At 30.5% G+C, this 22,963-nt stretch overlaps 1 protein-coding gene across 1 annotated transcript; it reads right to left on the bottom strand.

The window, feature by feature from the left end:
• Positions 1 to 2,397: 2,397 nt before the first annotated feature.
• LOC134259082 (GTPase IMAP family member 9-like) lies at positions 2,398 to 21,466 on the bottom strand. Its single transcript, XM_062741680.1, has 7 exons — positions 21,379 to 21,466; positions 19,603 to 19,669; positions 19,170 to 19,282; positions 18,877 to 18,943; positions 15,024 to 15,097; positions 3,068 to 3,674; positions 2,398 to 2,632 (listed from the first exon to the last, which is right to left on the bottom strand). The coding sequence occupies exons 1-7, from the start codon at positions 21,464 to 21,466 to the stop codon at positions 2,398 to 2,400; spliced, it is 1,251 nt and encodes a 416-aa protein (XP_062597664.1).
• Between the last annotated feature and the right edge of the window lie 1,497 nt (positions 21,467 to 22,963).

The following is a 22,963-nucleotide window of genomic DNA, read 5'->3' as shown; positions in this document are numbered from 1 at the left end:
TCCAGACCCTTTTTCTGGATTTTACCTTAAACCTCTAATGATTCTAAACACTTTTTGTTCAACAACTATTTAGAGATTCTTTTTCGTTTTCAAGTTATTTGCAAAAGAAATATTTAGGGGCCAGCCCTACAACTCCTTAATGGAGACGTTTAGCGAAAAATGAAAGGCTGCATATTGTTTAGAACATTATTTTCAACATTTTTTGTTTAATATTACTTATCAAAATATTTCCCACTTTTGAGAAATAAAGCGTCAAAGATTTAGCATTTTGGCCCCTTATGGCCCCTAATTACGTACCATACGACATTAAAATCATAACATACAGTTGTAGATTGTTAAGATTAACATTTTTGCTTCAGAAGTGTATAGCAAAATATTGACTGTTAGAGAGTTATCGAAAAAAGATTCTAGCCCCTTTTGGCCCCTAATGTGATGATCGAGTCAGCACTTTTTTCTTGATATCATATGAAAGATCTTGGCATTCCCCATAGATATTGTTCAGTATGTTTTATCAAAATAATTATACTTTAAAAGATATGATACAAAATGTCTCAAAAATTCAATCAATTTTTGTGTCCTAGATTTTGACCCCAACCGAGCTTCCATATTGGACTTTTCTGAAGAATTTTAAATTCAATATGCAACTCAGCAATGTGTCATCTATCATCGCGAAAAATTTCAGCTTTCTAGCTAATGTCGTTTTTGAGTTTACTTATGGACAATGAGACCCTCTAAAAATCACTGAAAGGGCAATAACTTCCGACCGGAAGTGATTTTTCTCAAAACTGAGATGGGGTACAATCTTCAGATAGAGCCACATAATCTCTGAAAAATTAAACAAAATCGATTGAGCTTTGAGAAATTTTCTGCACAAAAATTGTAAAGAAAAAAAGAATAATAAAAGTGAAAACGAAACGATGAAATGATCGAAGGGTCTTCCGTTGGAGACGAAAGATCCTAGTAATAAGAAAAACAACGGAAAAGAAACCAACAAATAACAAGAAGGTCTTCCGCTGAAGACGGAAGACCTTAATAATCTTAATTATCAGAATCAGTAGAAGGTCTTCCCTTGGAAACGGAAGACCTTTATAAAACAAAGCATACAAACAAGGGATTTTTAACGCGCAAGAAAAATAACATCATGTTTCCGTATACTACGTCATCCGTTTCAGAGAGTGGTAATATCGAATCAGAAAATCACAGTGTGGTGATCCGAAAAGTTGGAACACGTCGTCACGTAACTGCATAAAATCAAAAATAAAATATTAGAGTGATACAAATTAGGTATATAATAAAGAAATATATCTTTAGCATTCCATCGGTAATTCTTACATTTCTTATTTGAATTCAAATTTAACTGAAAGAAATTGATTTATATTTTAATAAAATTAATGTTGTTCATTTAAATTAAATGTCATAAGCAGCTGTTTTTGTCTTTCAGAATTTTAAGAAACCGTTCTGTACCTTTTAAGTATTATGAATGGTTTATTCTTTCAGAGGCAAGTCCAATCGGTTAAAGTTACGAATAGGGTAACAAACAGACTATTCCTTTTTTGCTTAAAAATTTATTTTTTTTTATTTTAAAAGGGATATGAACTTTCAATTTTTACTCTTGGTCTACTTTAAGACAGTGAATATGGACACATGATGAAGGAAGCTATCAGCAAAATTTATAATATAGATTTCAAACGGATTTTGATAACATTAGATTTGCAAATGCTGGTCTTTCAATTTTATCAAAAATAAAAACAATATTTGTGAACTTCGTATGATATACTTTTATTGAATGAAACAATAGCCGAATCTGTTTTTCCTTTTTGTTTATTAAAATTTAAAGTATATAGTACACTTTAAAAAAAATGCAGAATTTTGGAATAAAGGTCTAAAACAAAACCGACTAAAACACACAAGATCTTAAATAGAACCTGAAATAACTGTCTTCAATTTTCAAAATAATTAGGTAAAAATTTCATATAATTTTAGTTTACTACTGTTAATTCCTTTACGTATGAATATATATACACGAACAATACAAATCGTCAAATTTTCGGGACGACCTGTCCCTTCCTCAGGACAAGGAAAAAAGTTTAAAAGTCATGAGAACAAAGGAAAAAAAGAAGTAACAAACAAAAAACAACTAGCACTACTACTAAACTACTCAACACTATATATAGAACATTGAATCCAGCCTTAGATACAAAAGTATATAAGTCAAGGTACCACTGTTTTTATACAGGCAGAAATTCATTCAGGGGTGGGGGGGTCCCATCTTCACATAACAGGATCGTCGTTTTCTAGGATAGGAAGTTAAAGGTCACTTTTCGTTGCTGTAATACATGCATTTAATAACTACCAGATCCCCCTTGCGCATTTTGAGTGTCTGTAATGTGAGAAACGTTATTCATCGTGCTCTCTGTCTTTTTCTTCTTCTGCTTCCATTTCACCTTCTGCTTCCATTTCACATTTTTTCTCAATATCCTTGTCCTCTTTAATTGTTCCAAACCATCGTCTAAATTTATGAAAGTACCTTTTCATAAACCATTTCGATTTCTCTGCTTCTTTTCGTGCTATTTCTTTTGCCTCCTTTAAGTTTTTGTTTCTTTTCTTCTCGTCTAAGAGCTTTCGATACTCTCTATTTAAATTTATTAGATCTTCGTTCATTTTTTTCTCTTTAGAATCAAAATTTTCGCCTCTAGTCCTTAATGTGCTCTCCATTACATTTACAGATGTTTGCAAATTTTGAACTTGTTTCTCGACAACCACAATTTTTTGGTTTTTGAGTTTAAGATCATTGACCATTTCAAAATTTTTACTTTTTTCCTCCCTAATTGTTTTTTCCATGTTATCAATTTTATTTTCCAGTTTTATATATTCGCTTTCTCTTCTTTTAACCGATATAAGTAGCTCTTGGTACTGTTTGTTGATTTCTTCATTTTTTTGTTGTAGTTCTAGCATAATTTTTTTGAATTTTTTCTCTATCTTAATGATTTCTTCCTCTCTTTTTCTTTCCATTTCTTTTTTAATTTCATCTTCTCTTTGGTCCATAATTCTTGAAGCTTCAGCATACATTACATCCGTGTAATACTTCTTTCCATTTCTATGGGTGTTTTCTTCAATCATTTTCAAGAGATTTTTCACTTGTTTTTCTTTTTCTGCTTCGTTTGACCTATTGTTGAAGGATATGCATCGGTTGCCACATCTTTCTATAAATGTTTTTAGGTTGTCTGGTAGGGTTTCGAAATGATTATCTAGTGTTTTATTCTCATAATCTAAGTTGTCTTTTCCTGTAAGGAGTATTATAAAAAAATCATAAATATCATCTCCAAAACGATCGACAAAATGACGTACAGCGGCGTATTCCTCTTGGGTGAATCTGGTTAGCCCGAGAACTAAAATAAATGCGTGTGGACCTGGTGCACTAATAGCTATGCATTTTGATATTTCTAGTTGCACAACCGAATTAGGGATATCTGTATCAAACAATCCAGGAGTATCAATAACCTGAATATCCTTTCCAAATCTTGAAATGTGTTCTCTTTGACATTCCTTGGTGACTGACTTTGCAGAAGATGATTCTACAAACATTCTTTTTCCAAGGATAGTATTGCCTGTTGCACTTTTTCCACTTCCTGTTTTCCCCAATAAAACTATGCGAAGTTCTTCCTCATCAAACTCTGAAACAAGGTTAAATATTGAGCTGTGTATATTTTGAATATGATTCAATTCGAATTGATTTCATTTCTTGTTAAATAGGAATTATGATTGATTGATTGTATGTTGTTTTAACGTCCCTCTCGAGAATTTTTCACTCATATGGAGACGTCACCGTATGCCGGTGAAGGGCTTCAAATTTTGACCTTTACTCGGCACTCAGGGCCATTGAGCAGTGAGGAATCTTTATCGTGCAAACGCCTGCCGCTGACACGGGGCCTCGGTTTTTAAGGTCTCATCCGAAGGACCCGCAACTTTCACTTCAAAGTGCCGAGCGCATGGCGAAGGAACAGTTGCTACCAATTTTAACGACTAGGTCAGTCGCGGCCGAGATACGAACTCACGACCTCCCGATCACGGAGCGAGCGCTCTACCGACTGAGCTACCGTGAACGGTAAATAGGAATTATGAAATAGTCTTGTGTTATTTAGGAAAAAATGTTCGAACAAGACGAATAAATATAAAACACATGATTACTGTTTTGAAATATCAGCCATATTTGGGCAAGGGTAAGAAAACATGATAGAGGGCGAGGCTTGCCGAGCCATCTCGGGTTTTTGACCAAGGCCAAAATATCGTTTATATTTCAAGACAGTTTTCATGTATTTTGTTTATCCTGCAACAAAATTTTTACATTTGAACGTCAAAACAAGCTGTTTTCGACAGATTTAGGCACATCTCTGCAGTTGAAACTATGACGCCTTGGCGAAAACATTGCAATATGCATGGCCTCAAAATGCTTTTAGAACGTCGGAATACATGCACGAGACTTTATTAGGACAATGACGGGATAAATCTTTGGTTTATGAGGTTACCTTTATTAGGTCAATGCAATGGGTAGTTGCAGGATATTAATGTTTAATTTTTATGCTGAATATTATCATCGTATACAACGGGTAACGCGGGGGAGTCGCTAAAAAGTATGGGGGAGTCATTTTCAACGTATGGGGGAGTAGATTTTCAACGCTTCGGAGTCAGAGGAGATGTGGGTCACGTGTTCTTTTTCGGTATATATATAAGATGTAATTACAAAAAACAAATATCCCACGGAAGATGGCAATAGTTAAACTTTATCGTGGTCATTTGTCCGGCTATCATATACGTCTAGTTTTCTCAAACACTTCGAAACTATTTGACAGTTTTCATATTTACGTTGATCGGGTGGTAAAAACATGCATGACTTGCACAATCTTCGTCTTGCGTAGGGATTCTCACATTCAAAACAGCGAGAGAAAACGTTTATCTTTTAAATGCAACAACTTAAACTTAACTAGACTTTATAAAAATTGATAATAAAACATTGCAAAATTATTTCAATATTGCATTTTAAGCCTTAAAAAAGTTTGCTGTCTACTTTTCACGTCAAACTGTTCGGCTAGACTTTGTACAAAATGGAATTGAAATGTCTGAACATCAATGACTTCATTTATTCTGTCAATGAAAGCCATATTTTTAAGATATCTACTTTATGACATCTTTTAAATATAACAAAGTTTTAAATCACAAACAAAATTTCTGTGTTCCGTCATGTTATTTCAAAATGTAACTGTCTAGAAAAAAGCAAAATGAATAATTCAGAATTTCTTCTGATGGAAATTTAGATTGAGTGATTTTAAGTCAAAAAACCTTTTATAAATATTATTAATAACAAAAATATATCGCTAAACACCCAAAGTATGATAAATATTACAGTTTAGGACCGATGATGCAAATGAATTTTATCTTTGGAGGAGACTTAATGTCATGTCACAAGTTTAGAAAAGTCGATAATTCTTAGAACTTTTTCTTCTTAGAACTGGAAAATGAAATAGATTTAGAAAATATTAGTAGTTTTTCAATAAAATTATGAAAATAGATAAAACACACTTAGTAAAGGTTTACAGATGAGAATAAATTTCAGATAATGTTAACTTGGAACTGAAAGTGTAAAATAAACTTTGAAAAAATATACCAAGCCAGGTAAATTTTATGACGAAAAGCAAAATGGTGAAAATCAGCCAATATAATATAGGGTGATTTATACCATTTTGCTTTTCCTAATAAAATCAACCCGGCTCGATATATATTTCTTGAGATTATATTTCATTTTTAGAACCAAGCCTACGTATTCTGAAATTTGTTTTCACCTGAGTGTATACCTCTTTTGAGTGTGATTTGTCAATATTTGTTTTCTTTTTTTAAATATTAGTAATATTTTACAAGTCTATTTCATTTTCGAGTTCTTATGAGAAATCATTATAAGAATTATCCACTTTTCTAAACTTGTGAAATGATATTAAATCTCCTCCAAACATAATATTCGTTTATATCATGTGTCTTTAATAGATTGTCCAAGTCAACGTAGAATGCATATAATACGTCGCCTATTTTTTTTTCCGGTAGCCATCATGAAAATGGCAAAAATTGCGATGGCCAAAAATGACTTGATATCTTACAGATAACTCATATTGTGCCCATACTTGTCTCCACAAATGAAATATTTGCGTGATATTTAACTTGTAGCCGCTAATAAGGTTTTAGCTATCTTTTGATGCTTTTGATTTTGAAAATTTTTGGTGATTCAAAATTTCTTAAATGCTTATAAAACTCCACGTTTGAATTAGATATTCGATTCATATGTCCAAGTCTTTTAATATGAAGATGTTTATGAATCGATTAACAAACAAACAAAAATCACAAAAGGGTAATAAGCTGAACATAACATATATTACAAGGTCTATATATTATATATATGACGGAGTACTGCAGAAATAACTATGACGGAATACGGCAAGTCAATCTAACCAATAAGATTTATAAGCAGAATCAACACGACGTCTGGAAACAGAGGTTTTATCATGTGATTTGTATTCTCACTAAAATACTTAGGAAGGAGAAACATCGAGGGTATTGTACGATATATTCCTGAAGTAGTGTAATTCAGACGTGGATAATTAAAAAATTCAGGGATTCGTTGGAAATTTTGAAATCACAAAATATTAACCAAATTTAACCGTATTAAAGCGTGAAAACCTATGACTTTTCTACTTTATAAACATACATTTCCAACAAAAAATTGAATTCAATTCAATTAAAAAAATCGACATTTATTTTTTCGATGACAGTGGAACTGGTAAATAAACTTAAATGTACATTGGCATTGGTCAATTGCCAAATATTTTGCTCTATTCCTTAATTTGTATTGTTCAATAACTTTTTAGGTTGAATACTGATTGATATCTCCATATATTTCATAAAAGAATAAATATCTCTTGTCGAAATACCAAGCCAACCATGTGCTTCTTGTCATAATAGGATAAAGGATAAATGTACATGTGATAACGGTACATGTATATCTCTACACAATCATTGGAAGTATAATTTGTTTTCTTTCTTATTGTGAAATGCTTATTGTAAATTTTAGTTGTTAGGTGCCAATGGGTCGGAACAAATCGAATGTGATATTTACCCATTTTTAAAATTTCATTGGAATTTTTAATGCGATTCCATTCCATGAAAATACCTTTTTATTTTTTTTTAAATTGCTGCTGCAGTCAAGGAAACATACCAATGACCAGTTTTGGATAAAAATAGAGGCACTGGATTAAAAGGCAAAAGGCAAAGACATATTTTATATTTTCACTGTATTTTTTTTATACCTAAAGAACACTTTTACAAAAGTCACTTTTTTGAACAAACTAACGCATAAACTAAAACAAAGAAAAGAACTTTTAGTGGGTTTCATCTATCAACACGAAATTGTGACATTTATACATTGTACACTTATGTTTAACATTATCCTGCCTTTATCCAGAACAAACAAAATAGCACTTATTATTTTATTTCAATAGTTAAAATTTGTAGAATATTTTACAAGAACTGTTGATCATTTTCCTAGATGTTAAGAAACAAAATAACAACTTTTGAAATTTTCATTTTTTCTTAAAAAAAACTTGAATTTGAATGGACATACTTGAATTGCCATATTTTCAGGTTTTTAATTTGAAAAAATGTTTCGACTTAGGAACTAATATCTCTCTTCTAAGGTAAACGATTTTCAAGATCATTATTTTAAGCGATCAAATAAATGTTTTATTTTACCAGAGTTTGATAATGTGGACCAGAATATATATAATCCATGTAAATCTGGACAAATTTTGATTTTTTTGCTTTATTGCCAGTAATTTTATTGATTAATGCTAATATAGCCTTTATCTTTTATTTTTTGAAACTGTTAATGTTGAGATATTTCTTTTTCTTAACATAAATTCTTTAACTTCTTCCAGAAATATCATATGTAGAATTTTTATGACCAATTTATTATTCCTTTTTCTTCAAAATGTTTTGAGGAACGATAGTTCCTGCAGGTGTATGTATTTTTATTTTACAATGACATGAAAACAATGTGATACTGTGATTAAGACAGATTTCATTTTTTTTTTATTGTAGGATACAAAATATTTTGATTTATCTATTTATCACTCCATTTTTTCACACCATTATTAGGTATAATATTAATTTCTTAAAAATAAACAACGCTCCAAACTGCGTATATTTTTCATCTGAATTTAGTGCTAGTCTTTTTTTAAAGATCAATGTTGGAAAATAAAAAAAAAAGATTAAATTTTTAGCAGCGGGATATTTCACTTTTCACTTTAAAGTAATTACTACAAGAGGTCCAATGGCCTAAGTACTGTGGCTAGGAAAAAGCAAAAATCATTTAAGTATTCAAAAGCTTAAATGCATCAGTGTTTGCGACATAATCCTAAAGGGCAGAAGGGAAGGGGATACAATTTAAACAATTTGAATCTACATAAATTTGAGGATGCTTCAAAATAAAATGACAAACCATGGCTTTGCTGTTCTGAAGAGGAAGATTTTTTTCTCGATACGCCTATATTATCGTCCATTGTGGCTCAACCCAACCCAGGGAGATATGATTTTGAACAAACTTGAATCTACACAAGCTGTGGATGCTTCCCAATAAATATGAAAAACCATGGCTTTGTTGTTTTTGAGGAGAAGATATTTGAAGATTATTCCTGTATATTCCTGTTTAACTTTTATCATCCTTAGCAGAAGGTTACTTTGATTGATTGATTGATTGAATATTGTTTAACTTCCCTCTCGAGAATTTTTCACTCATATGGAGACGTCAACGTGTGCCGTTGAAAGGCTTCAAATTTTGACCTTTACTCGGCACTCATGGCCATTGAGCAGTGAGGGATCTTCCACGTGCAAACGCCTGCTGATGACACGGGGCCTCGGTTTGTTAGGTCTCATTCGAAAGAATCGCAACTTCCATTTCAAAGTGTCATGCGCATGGCGAAGGAACAGTTGCTACCAATTTTATCGACTAGGTCATTCGCGACCGATGTACAAACTCACGACCTTCGTTCACTAAGCGACTGCTCTACCGACTGTGCTACCGTGTGAACAGTCGGTCATATTTTGAAGAAACTTGAATATGCACTACTTGAGGATGCCTCCCTATAAATTTAATCAATCATGGCTTTGATGTTCTTAAGAGGAAGATTTTTTATTATCATTTCCTATATATTCTTACATAAATCCTTGATTGTCCTTTGTGGCCACACCCCATTTTCCCCATCCCCCCCGGGGGGGGGGGGGGTGTTATATTTCGTACAAACTTAAATATACAATGACTGTAGATGCCTTCATTTAAAAATGTCCAATAATGACTTTACTATTCTTGAGGTTTTTAAAAGATTTTTTCTATATATGCCTACGTGAAAACAATGTAAAATTTCAATCATCTATTGTGGCCCCGCTCTATCCCCTGGTGTTGTTTTGAGCAAAATTAAATATTCGCTTCCTGATGATGCTTCCATACAATTATCACCAATCATGGCTTTGCTATTCTTGGGAAGAAGATTTGTAAATATGTTTCCCTAAGAAAACGTTGATTAGCCATTGTGGCCCCACCCTACCCCCGGGGTCTTGACTTGAACAAACTTGAATCTGCATTACCTGAGAATAATTCCACATGTGTTTTGTATTCCCTGTAGTTTTTGAGAAGGTTTTTAAAGAAATTTTCCTGCATATTCCGATGTTGAACTTTAATCATCAATTGTGGACCCACAATAACCCTTGGGGTCATAATTTGAACAAAAGAGCTAAGGCCACAAACCATCTGCCTTGAATTTTAGACAAAATTTCAGTTTAAAATCACAAAGCCTATCATATGTTATTTTGTAGAGCACAATTTCATGGTAGGATACATATAATTTGTTTATAATTCCCATTGCATTGTTGTATCTGTACTGATTATTTTCGTACCCTTTGGTCCATAAAATCATCTCCTAAATAACCAGATTATCCTCAGATTACAGAGATATGTACACACATAAATTAATGGATATGATGATAACAAAACATTTCATTCAGTTTCATATAACCCCTTATACTAAGAATACATAAGTAACTAACTTCTGACTTATTTACCTGTGCTTTATTTGAAATATTCCTCATAGACGTTCCTACATTTGCGTTTATAAAACGAAATGTATCCATTGTTAGGCGTAGAACCCTCCCACTCTCTAAGCTGCTTCACTCTTCCTAGTAACCATCATCAAATGAATCTCATAATTCAAAAGATCTCGCGAGTCATCAAAGGATATCTGTAGACCCAGTTAAGAACAAAGCAATGTTAACAAAACCGTTTTACCACGATGGGGCTCATTTGTATGTAATCATATTTCTTTCTTTTTTGCATTTATTCAGATGCATAGGATCTTGGAGTCAGGATGGTGTTTTTATGTATAAAGTGTTTTCTAGGTGTGTCTGAGTACATTGTACCCTCATCAAAACACTTTATACACAAAATGCACTTCAGTTCAGATGTATTTTATAAACCTTATCTACCTCAGATTAAGGTAGATTAAGGTCAGACGAGACGTTCCTAAAAATAAATAACTTTTCTCAAGATTTTGTCACTGTATTCTAAGTACTTTCATACCTTAAAATGTTAATTGTTAAACATACAAAAATTGAATTCATTTTCCTTTAATCAAGCTTATATTTACCAATCATTTCCAAAAATGTATAGGGCCATATGTTTTTTTTAAGATGCTAGAAGTAAATAAACAGAAGCATATGAAAAGATTTTGAAAATAGTATCATACATATGTAAATATTGAATAAAATACATGATTATGATGCTGAAAGTTCCTAAATACTTTCTTCTTATAGAAGATACTTTAGAATTGTGGTGAGGTGCAAAACTGGGTTTAAAGTGGAATTGCATAAAATCTTTTAGCAAGGGTACTTTGAATCAATTTTATTATAAATATATATATTTTAAAAAACTCAGAACTTAGATGTTACGCAAAAAGTGTTCATTGTTCAGTGTTCATTGCTAAGATTAGTAAAAGGGAATTAAAGTTTGTTTAAAAGAAGTTTATAGGCAGCATGAAAGGAGTTTGCGAACTTAGCACCTAGATAAGTCTGGTTTAATGGGGAATTAGACCAAAAGGTAGCTCTTTTGCCTTCTTTAATCAACGAAATACAACGACAGTCTTAAAGCCTTTTTTTAAGCAATTAATTAAACGCCACTTTTGAACCAAGTTTCCTTAATTTTATCCACCCATTAAAGACTTTGAGATGCCCTATTATAAAAAAATGAATTTGAAAATATTACTTTAATGTAGCGTTCGGCTTAATGGTCACTTACAGAAACAAATAACGCATCATTACACATATTGCATGTATTAGCCGTTTTTAAGCCAAACCTTTAGAACATGTTTCATTATGTATGACAATGTAATTGTAGCAATCATATAACTTGCAAAAATTTGACTGTAAAGCAGCAACAGTTTTGTTTATTGTCAATTCATTTTTTTACAAATTTCTTGCCAGGGGAGTTCTTATCTCGGTGACCAGGGTATTTATCTTGTGCCTGATATAAAATAAATAAGATTGTGAAGAAAAGAAAGTTAACAGAACTTTTCCATCGGTCGTATTAGATGTATATAAGACATCATGAGATCTTTTTATTCCCAATACACATTAAAACGATCAAAGGAAGATTGTACAATGTAAAAAATGTCATAGGAAATTATATTCTTTAGTGCCTTTAGGGCACCCCTAAAGATGAGTATGCTGATGTTTTCTGTGCATAAACACAAAGACATAATACACGTGTAAAAGATAACCGGTACACGTAATGCCTTGAAGTATTGAAACTACATGTATAAAGAATATGTATTATGGACTTTTACATATTTTTAGATGGCATATTGCATTATTTATTAAACGACTCTCGTACGCATAAATGACTTTTATATGTTCTTCCTCCTGTATCTTTGTTCAGTTATGGTAACAAACACTGTCTTATTTCATCTCAAATACATATATTAAATTTTCATTTTATGGCATTTGAAATTTAACAAGCAATAAAACCTTTTGTAAATAATGACATTTTACTGCATTTAAGAAGAATGGTAAAAATCTCGTATACTTGTATATCTAAAAAAGAAAATTAAAGGTGGTGAGAAGCTGATGTTATTATTTAGATATTACTTACATAGTGCAAGGTTTAGGCATAAATTATTCGTATATTTATATTTGAATAGAAAATATTCTTACTCAATACCTGGCACAAATTTGGAAAATAAAATGAACACCTATTGTTAAAAGGCAATTGGAATTATTTTTAATATTATGCCGATCGGTTTAAGTTAAAGCCGCTTGGTCCGATTCTAATCGCTAAAAATATATATTCGATTTTCTTCTTGAGAAATAATTGTCCATAAATTGTTTCAACTTTTGGCAAATTATATCCCCAAAGTCCTTTTCTTTTAAAAGATATCAAAATTCAAAAGTTAAAAAAATAATTTTTGTTAGGTCACACAAAAAATAATCCTATGTTGATCATTGTTGATATTGCGTGAAGTCACCTTCGAAAAATTAAATTTATCGCTTACATGTTTATCTCATGAAGAACGAACCCGAGCATTTTTTTTCACAACAAAGTACATATACCTGCACATATATAGCTCTTTTAAAAAAAATCATTTAAAATATTTGATCTTCCTTTATTCTTTAAATATGCATATTAATATAAAAATTACTATATAGATTATATTCAATTAATTTCTTAATTTTGAAAAGATGTATTATGACTAAGGCTTCTTATAATAGAGAAAAAAAATACTCGGGTTTGAATTATCTTCATTATTAGATATATCCGATAAACTTATTTTTTTCAAAATTGACTTCACAACAGATCTTAACTTCCGTCAGGAACTACTATTTGTCAATAAGGTTTATGATCTGCGTTTTCCATGTAAGGATTGTTGTAATAAACTATTAAATCAATCTTATACTTTCTTTTTATACATTATCTATGTAATGAAGTACTTTTATTTTGTTAAATAATTTGTGCCTGTTTCGGGTTAAGCGGCTTTAAAATATTCATATTAAAAATATATATGAGGGGTGATCAAAAAGTTCGCAAATTAATTTAATATTTTCCATAAAAGAAACAATATTTGGTTTCAATGTTGATTATGTTTTAAATTAATCCTCTCTGATTTTAATGCACATCAACCACCGTTCTGAGCATGCGCTAATCACGTGATATTGGCGGTCACATGACCCCCTCCGTAGCGTTCTGTCACAAAAGTTGAAAGATTTTTCTGAGTCTTATATTTCTTTCCATGTGAGTTATTTTTTATGACAAGAACAGTTCGTTTGTCAGAAATGGGCAAATCTCGGCAACAGAATGGTTGGATAAGAACATCCTTTTCAAAAATGAGCATGGCGACCATTAAAACACAAATCTTCCGTCTCGGGAGAGACTTTCTTCAAGGTGGACAGAGAATGGGTGCCTCCTTTTTATCATAACTAATATGTTTAAAATCTAAAGTAAACGATATCTTAGGTATTTAATAATTATATTATTTTTCAAATATTCAACTATTTTTCAAAGTGTAAATTGGAGGTCTTTGATAGTCAATTGCTTAATAAAAAACACATCTCTTTTCAAACTTGCTCTCACTGGGCAAGATGACAAGTATCATTTTAACCATCTGCCTTCCTTAACTAAAGCAATAAATGTAATCATTCATTAAATTTATAGGAGCTCATTTATCTTAATAAACTGTGCACAAATTATCATACAATACAGCAGAGGGATTTCTAAGATATACAATAAATTATAAAGTTGTTTATTGAACGAGTTCGACTGAGACAACCATTTTTCGTCACAAGTGACCTACATCGTGACGTCATTTTCCCACTGTGACGTCACAAACAAGGAGAAAAACTTTATTCAACATATGCTTTTTATAAACCTTGTGTATGGCTACGTGTGTACCGAATTCCATTCTAAATTGAATTGTGGTTTTGTTGATATAGATATAGTTCGCGAACTTTTTGATCACCCCTCGTATTTCCATGCACATGTAAGCAATACTTTTAAAATGGGTATTTACTCGTAAGGAAAGTTTAACTAATCAAGCAGTAAGCTTGGAACCCCGTCAAATACCCCCACACATATGGTAATGAAATTTCAGGTTCACCCTTACTATGAACAGTAATTAATACGGTTTGATAGTCTCATCAATCCTATATTAGTCGTGGTTTTGGACGCACGTGAGTTGGATTTTAAATACATACTTCAAAAACAGTAGTGAAAAAGGAACTGCTTTTTTAATTGTGCAATGAGAAAATGCTTCATCATATCAAAAATTTAAAAGCAAAGTCAATTAATTAAAGCTCAAAAAGACCTAAACTCATTTCCGTTTCTAACGTACATGTACGTCCCTCTTACTTCAAATAATTACTCAAGATCCTTTCACAAGCTCTTAGTATGCCTTTTAAATAAATTGTCAACACTCGAAACGCAAGAGTAATTAAACCTCACTTTGAAGTTTGGGCTTGCATAAATAATTACAATACAGCATACACCAGTTGGTCACGCTTCACCACTTTTGACTACAGGTGCAGATCACCGTTATACTGAGCAATCTAAGGAACATGCATAGATCGATGACCAATGTAAATTCTTTCTGTTTTGTTTGGTTTTTTTTTCTAGTATAAGTGTGAGAATATTTTAAAAGGGGAACAATTCGATGCGAGTAATATCGCTGCGTAAATTGTTCTAGGTAACTCGTGCGACCGGTATATGATATGCTTATATTCTCCAACCTGTGCTTCTACCAAGGAAATAGCTTCCAAAATTTAAGCAAGTTTTGAAGTATATTTTGTTCCTCAAACACATTTAATACTCATTGAAAATGTTGTATGCCAATAGCTTATTAATATCTTAAATACAATGTGGTCCAACAATAAATTCCTATTACAGTTACCTGCTTCGGCGCCTGGTGTACTTTCATTTGAAGACTCTCCTTCAGGGTCTTTTTCAGATGTATAATCAGAAGCACTGAGAAAAAAAATCGTAAGAAAATTTCGTTAGAGAAGGTTATGTGTACAAAATAAAGGAATTCTTAAATGATCAGGAATTTTTGTTTTTTCTAATTGGTCTAGAACCTCTTTTCTGAGGAATATTCAGACTGAGTTTACCTCAAAATGGAGGTTTATTCTTGTTTCCCTCTTGTTTTCCTAACAGCATAGATTAACTTGTTTAAACGTAGTTTCCGTTGTAAATACAAAGATCACAGACGCGAGTACCAAAGAATTTCAACTTTTTCATAGTAAATAGTTCAATATTTATTGTTTATTACCCTTGATTAGCACTTTTAAAGATAAAAAGTTGTTAAGCTGTTTGAATATAATGTGATTAACACCGAGGACTTCAACATAAAAGTTATAATGTTTGAGATAAAAACTTAAGAATGTTTCAAAATTCTTGATCATTTAATAAAACAGTTACTAGTATTGACATTTGATGAGGTATACGCATGTCTATAATGACCCAGTCCGCCTTCAGCCTTGGTAAATTAATACCTGATCAGATCCGTATGGTCATGAATAGACCCAGTTTAATATCAATAATTGTTTAGAGTCTACATATTATACTGACACGCAAAAGAAACGAAACACCCTATGTTGCAACCACTATTGAAATAACGACCACTACTGAAATAATTATATCAATAGTGGTTGAGAGTGCATTTCAATAGCAAACGTAGTTAGTAACCACTATTGAAATATGACCACTATTGAAATAATTATATCAATAGTGTTTGAGTGTGTATTTTAATAGCAAACGTAGTTAGTAACCACTATTGAAATACGACCACTATTGAAATAATTATATCAATAGTGGTTGAGAGTGTATTTCAAAAGCAAACATGGTTAGTAACCACTATTGAAATACGACCACTATTGAAATAGTGGTTGAGAAAGTATTTCAATAACAAACATAGGTAATAACCACTATTGAAATATGACCACTATAATTGAAATAATTATTTCAATAGTGGGCGAAATTGCATTTCAATACAATAACCATAGGTTTCAACCACTATTGAAATACGAGCACAACTAAAACAATTTTTTAATAGTGGGTGACAGTGCATTTCAATATGGTAATCATAGGTTCCAACCACTATTAAAATACTACCAGTAATGAAAGAAAAGTTTCACCGCGTCAGAAACCTGTGAAATAATTATTTCAATATATATTGGATTCATTGTTCAATGCACTAATGAAATCAATAATTTAATCCATATTGAAATATTTATTTCAAAAGAGAACATTATTTCAATAGAGGTTGCAACCTATGTTTGTTATTGAAATGAATCTCACCCACTATTGAAATAACTATTTCAATAGCAGTCGTATTTCAATAGTGGTTACTATCTATGTTTGTTATTGAAACACACTCTCAACAACTATTTCAATAGTGGTGGTATTTCAATAGTGTTAATTACCTATGCTTGTTATTGAAATGCACTATCAACCACTATTGAAATAATTATTTCAATGGTGGTTGTATTTCCATAGTGGTTATTACCTATATTCGTTATTGAAATGCACTCTCAACCACTATTGATATAATTATTTCCATAGTGGCTGTATTTCAATAGTGGTTATTACCTATATTCGTTATTGAAATGCACTCTCAACCACTATTGATGTAATTATTTCAATAGTGGTTGTATTTCAGTAGTGGTTATTACCTATGCTTGTTATTGAAATGCACTCCCAACCACTATTGATATAATTATGACAATAGTGGTTGTATTTTAATAGTGGTTATTACCTACGTTTGTTATTGAAATGCACTTTCAACCACTATTGATATAATTATATCAATAGTGGTTGTATTTCAATAGTGGTTACTAACTATGTTTGGTATTGAAATGCACTCTCAACCACTATTGATATAATTATTTCAATAGTGGTCGTTATTTCAATAGTTGTTGCAACAACCCTACTTTACGGGAAAATAATTATTTAAAGTAAAGTATTTTGTATCTCAAAATTATGGATATCTTCAATTTAGGAAATACATATGTATCTGTAATTTAACGGTTGAACGATTTTCGTACCATAATCGAAAGTCAAGTTTGTGTCTGCTTAACAGAAATCAAAAATTGCATGTTTAACAAAACATTTGGCAATATCACGGAGTTTTAAGGGTTTGTACTGTTCATCTTAAGTAATGCAGCAATATTTCAATAAATAAAATCTCCTTTCGTTTCCCGTTACGATGATAAGGCTTCTCGAAAATGGCTTAAGTACGCATTTCCATTGTTCTAACTGGAAAATCCCAAAGTAAAGGTGATGGAGAGTTTATGATGCAAAAATACACTGCATAACGTCTCAACTGGGTCTTATATATAATATGCATAAATGATAGTCCTTGGACTGGAAGTCCAAGGGTTACTACAATGTACTAATTTAGAGAATATTCGACCTAATCATCTGAAAAACAGGCATATAAAAATGGCAAAGTATAATTCCTTCGCTCAAATCTCGATATTCATTAACCTATTGTATTGTAGAAATTAATCTGCAATTGTTGTTTAGGGCAGTCTTGCACGTTTTAATTTAATGGCTGGGAGGGGGTGTTTTAACAGTCATATGTTACTTAGTAAAGTTAAAAGATAAACATTTAACATTTTTATCAAATCTCTCATGTTCTGAAAAGTGTTTAAGCCTTACTGTATCCTTTTTTGGAAATCATTAGATAAAAAATTCAAACATTTGTTGAGTACTTCTTTTTGTGTTTCTTTTGCGTGTCAGTAAATTAATTAATGCATTTTGGTGCAATATGAATAAAAACATGAAATTTTATATTTAATAAAAAAATATTATCCTCTGTGATATATTTCTTCTGTGTTTCTATTCTAATCTTCAAAATTACATTAAACAATCTCAAATTTCTAGCAACTGGGGATCTGTTGAAATTTTTGGATCTCAATTAAAAAAGAAATGCTTAAATGCAAAAGAATGCATTGTTTTAACAAATTAAAGAATCCATTTAAACGAATTCAATTCATTATAACAAGTTTTTAAAAATTCGTTAACTAAGTTTAATATTTATGTACAATACTTTGAATTTGTTATAAGGAATTCAACATATTTTTTATGAATTAAAAGAAATTGTAATAACGACTTAAATTCATAATAATAAATTCGACAATTCTTTATAACGAATTCAAAAATATTTTTGATACATGTAAGTCCTGAATGAGCTTCCGTAGTACTAAATGGACTTCAGTACAGTTGCAAAGTTGAACGCTTAATGATATTTCTATCATTAAGCGGCATCATATCGTAAAGGGTCGCTGCATGGACGAACAATCCTTTTTGTTGTTTTTTTTGTCAACGTTCATAAAAGATGTCATTGTATAAATGTCATATTTTGTTACAAAAGGAAAAAAAAAAACTATATACGTTTTTTCTAATAAAAGAAGGATATGGTGCCATGGAGGAGTGAGCATCCCCTTCTGACAAGACTTAAACACGACAATGACCACTACTTTTACATTCTTTTTTTAAGTGACTTTGTAGATAAAAAAAAAAGATCTTATTATATTTTAAATATTATCTATATATTTGAGGGAAGAATGAATAAAGACGTCAACTGATTATCTTGAAATAAAAAAAACTGACTTTGTATATTTCTTTACATGTGACAGACATAATTATGTAAGGTGATGAATTGCAAATTTACAAACAATGTTTTGAATGACAACAAAGGGCTGCAAAGAGAAAAGATAAAATTTGCCATTTTCTAGGTATCCTACCTTTCACTTCCTTCTAACTCTTCTTCTGTCTTTTTCTCATCTTTGTGAGGCTGTATGTTTACATCAGCTTTGAAAAATGCAATAAAAGAAATTTATAGACCTTTGTAGAAAATTAAAAGAATGAATGTTATTTTCTTACTTTCAAAGAGTTCCCTGATTAACTTTATCCAGCAACACAATATAATAAAATATCTTGCTAGGAAATTTGACACACTACACAATATATTGGCTCAAAAGTGTTGGGAAAAACTCAGACATTGCACAGAACATAATATTTCCTTTTCAAAATTTACCTGCTCCTGTATCAGGAGTATTTTCTATTGGATTAGATTGTCTCTGATTGCATCCAAAATTTTCCTGATTGGACACGGTTTGTTTTTTCTCTTTATTGCCTTTTTCGGGATCACTTAGTAAAAATTAAAAATAAAAAAATAATAATACACTAAACATTGGTAATGAATTTCAATTTACTTGGTTAATAGTAGACAGAATATTACATGTTTGTGCTAATGGATTTCAATTTACTATAAATTTCAATATGTTATTAAATCTTACAGTTTATTTCAAGAAAATTGTAATTGGTAAAATGAAAATGCCCCCCTCCCTTTCAAAAGAACAACACATCAGTTTATCTTTTTATTGAATATTTTTATTGGTTTATTTAAATATTTTAGTTAAGAATTAAAGTAAGACATAATAGAAGTAAACTACGGTTGAGTTCTGTACCTTTTACCAGCATCTTTTATTTCTCCAGTGGGTGGTTGAACGTCTTCAGATTGACTTTTTACTTCAGCTGAATAAAAAAACAAAAAGTTTAATTCGGTTACTTCAATTAATTCAAGAATTTCAATTACGAATGTACGTAGAACGTACGATTAATTAACTGTTTTTAACTTTAAACATTTATATTTAACTGTAAATCAACAGTGGCATGTCCAAAAAGCCATAATCCACGATCATGGACTAGACTTGTGGTTATGACAAAATTTTAATTATTGAAAAAATGTATATTTAATGTACATGTATCGATGTAAAACATTAATCAACCTAAAAAGGCAAGAAGTTCGAATATCATTTCCATTGTTTTCTTAAAGTAAGGCGAGTTTACAAATTCTGACTTAAATATATAAGATTGTTTAATCAAATCTGTGGTCAATTTGTGATTATAAGTAAAATGCTGTATTGTGAGTAAACATTTACTATCCCAAAGTAGTATAGAATGGATGAACAACGTCTGCATTCTTTCGCGGAAAAAAGTTGAAAATATGGCCAAAAATTATTAAAATATACTGGTGAATTGTATATGCATTTGTTGTCATTAATATAAAAATGCATAACTATCAAATGGTATGGTTTTGAATGAAAAATGTGTTAATAAGTGGTTATTAGTTTTAATTAGAGAGTTATTTTGTTCAGAGTAAAATGATTCCTAGATCATAATTATACTTGTTTTCGGAAAGGGGCGGGGGTTTGTTATTTAATTTTAAATTCTTCCTTTTCAGCACATCCCATTTCACTAGAAATATGATTTTAAAAAATATATTTGCCATATTCATGACAATACACGAAGAGAATCTCAAAGACCTCATTCATTTCTATATCTACTGAATATGAATAATTGCCTAGCTAAAGCAATACTAAAGAAAATAATTCCCAAATATTGAGATAATTGATATTTACAATTCATTAGCAGACAATTATAAGTGAAATGAAAAAAAAATGCTCATGTTTTTACAAGACGACTGAAGCAGAGTTATTCTATACATTAACAAAAAATTCTGTATAACCTTTAATGACCTTTTTATTCAATTCCCATGCAATATGAACAATATGTTATGCGCATATAGCAGTTTATATGTTTTAAAGGTAAACAGAATATTGGTATTTCATCAAGATTGTTTACCATTAAAAATCCGTATTTATAGATGATTTCACTTATGAAATTGAACAAAAATACAATTTCTGATAATGTTTAATTTTTATGTAAAAATATTTGTGACATTTATCGCCAAGAACATTAGCATAAATCCTTAGATCTGTTAATGAGAAATGAATTTTTTATATTATTTGTCAGCGAAACCAATGAAATTGTCAAATAGTGAGATGCATATGAATCATTAATGGAGTAAAGTTGATTATCAAAAATCTATGAAGATTGTTTGTATATAGATATCGTCATTTTGGAGAAAAAGCAAGAACAACTGACCTGAATATGATATAGATAAATCTACAATCAATTCCTACAATTGTAATGTTAAGTGGTCTTAGGGAAAATATGAAGAAAACCACTTTGAATCTAATCACAGTAAAGATACTTATTGAAATGAAACTAATATTGTGAGGCATTTCTTATTTTTATTCATATCATTATAACTTATATGCAACGTAGCAAAATATATGTTAAGATATTAACAACTTAACGATATTTTTGCCCAAAAGTGTAGTAAATCAATGAGGTCTTGCACACAACCTGTTCTATTTTCTCTGTTTTGAAAAATATACCTGTTTTTGCACCAAGAGTACTTTCTGTTGAAGGAGTTCGTCTCTGATTGCATTCCATTTCATTCGTATTGGACTCGGTTTGATCCATCTCACCGTTGTTTTTTGGGGAATTACTCGGACAATAAAATAAATAAAGAATACAATGATCTATATTGTGTCTTTATTGAAGAATCTTTAATTTACTTCCTATCGATAAAATGATCAAACTTTAATCTTACATTCTCTTTAAAGAAAAAAATCATTAAAATTACGAATCTTTTTTTCTAAAAAGAAGACTCATTTCAATGTGCTGGTGAATTAACATTTTTTTTTTACATTTTTATTGTAGTTGTTTTAAAATAGGTTGAAGAAATAAAATGCAGATTATTAGCAAAAGTTTTAATTTTGAAAATATCAGAGAAAAATCATTTTTTTTATATCAAAGTTTTTCAGAGTTGATCTTTTCATAGAGATGCTAGTACTAGTCCTCTTGCGAGGAAAATTATATATATATATATATATATATATATATATATATATATATATATATATATATATATATATATATATATATATATATATATATATATTATATATTACATATATTATTTATTATAGATTTATTCTCTTTACAAACATAATTAAAAAGCGATTGCTTTCTATTCGCTCTGCATGGATAAAAATTTTGGTGCGTTATTAAGAATGAAATGTAAAACATGAGAAAAATTTACTGCGTTTGAGTTTCTGACCTTTTACAGTGTATCATCAACTTTTGTTTCTCCAGAGTCACGCTGAATGTCTTTAGACTGCAATATTGACTTCAGCTTAATGAAAAAAAAAAATGAAAGCTACTCCCTGTTACTTTGAAACATTTCGATTACTAAGGTACTTCGAATTTATGTATCTTTAACTGTCTTTTACTTTTGACATTTTAATGTATCTGTAAGTCACCCTTACCTTGTCTTAAATGAAAAATTGTAATTTTATGTAAACTGCAACTACTCTATTTTGGATTGTATATTTTTTTATTTGAATGAAGTATACATTTTAAAAATGAAGTCAATGAATGCAATATGCAGCACTTTGTACTTTCAATTCATTTTTTTAACTTCGGCTAAATAAAAAATGAAAGTTAGACTCTGTTATTTTGAAAATGAAGGTAACTAAAAAAAATAATGTTTCTCATTTTACTGTCTTTTATTGAAGTCATTCAATATATTTAAAAAAATATTTAACATAGAAAATTAGATGCAATTACTTTAAAGTAGAAGCACGCAGCACAGCTATATATAAAGCGTACTACGAAGAAATCAAGGGAACATGAACATGCACAAATGGATACATTTTCAGACTGATTTTTAAAGCTTCAATAAATAGTAATAACGCAACATTAACATATTCAAGTTGAGATAACACTTGTATAACCTACTCTTTTTTGGATATTGTTATGTCACATTACTTCACAATCATCTGGTAAATTCATAATATGTGTCCTGTTTGTAGGAGACAGTAATAGATTATAATATTATAAATGCATATCCTAGTTAAAATATAGCAAAATAATCAATGAAATAATAAATTGGTTCTTCATAACTTGTTTCTGAAA

Source organism: Saccostrea cucullata, unplaced genomic scaffold, assembly GCF_032062105.1.
Source record: "Saccostrea cucullata isolate Sc308-1 unplaced genomic scaffold, CSIRO_AGI_Scuc_v1 ctg1611, whole genome shotgun sequence".
Taxonomy (NCBI): domain Eukaryota; kingdom Metazoa; phylum Mollusca; class Bivalvia; order Ostreida; family Ostreidae; genus Saccostrea; species Saccostrea cuccullata.
Note: the sequence above shows the minus strand (reverse complement) of the source record. Positions and strands in the feature narration are given on the sequence as shown.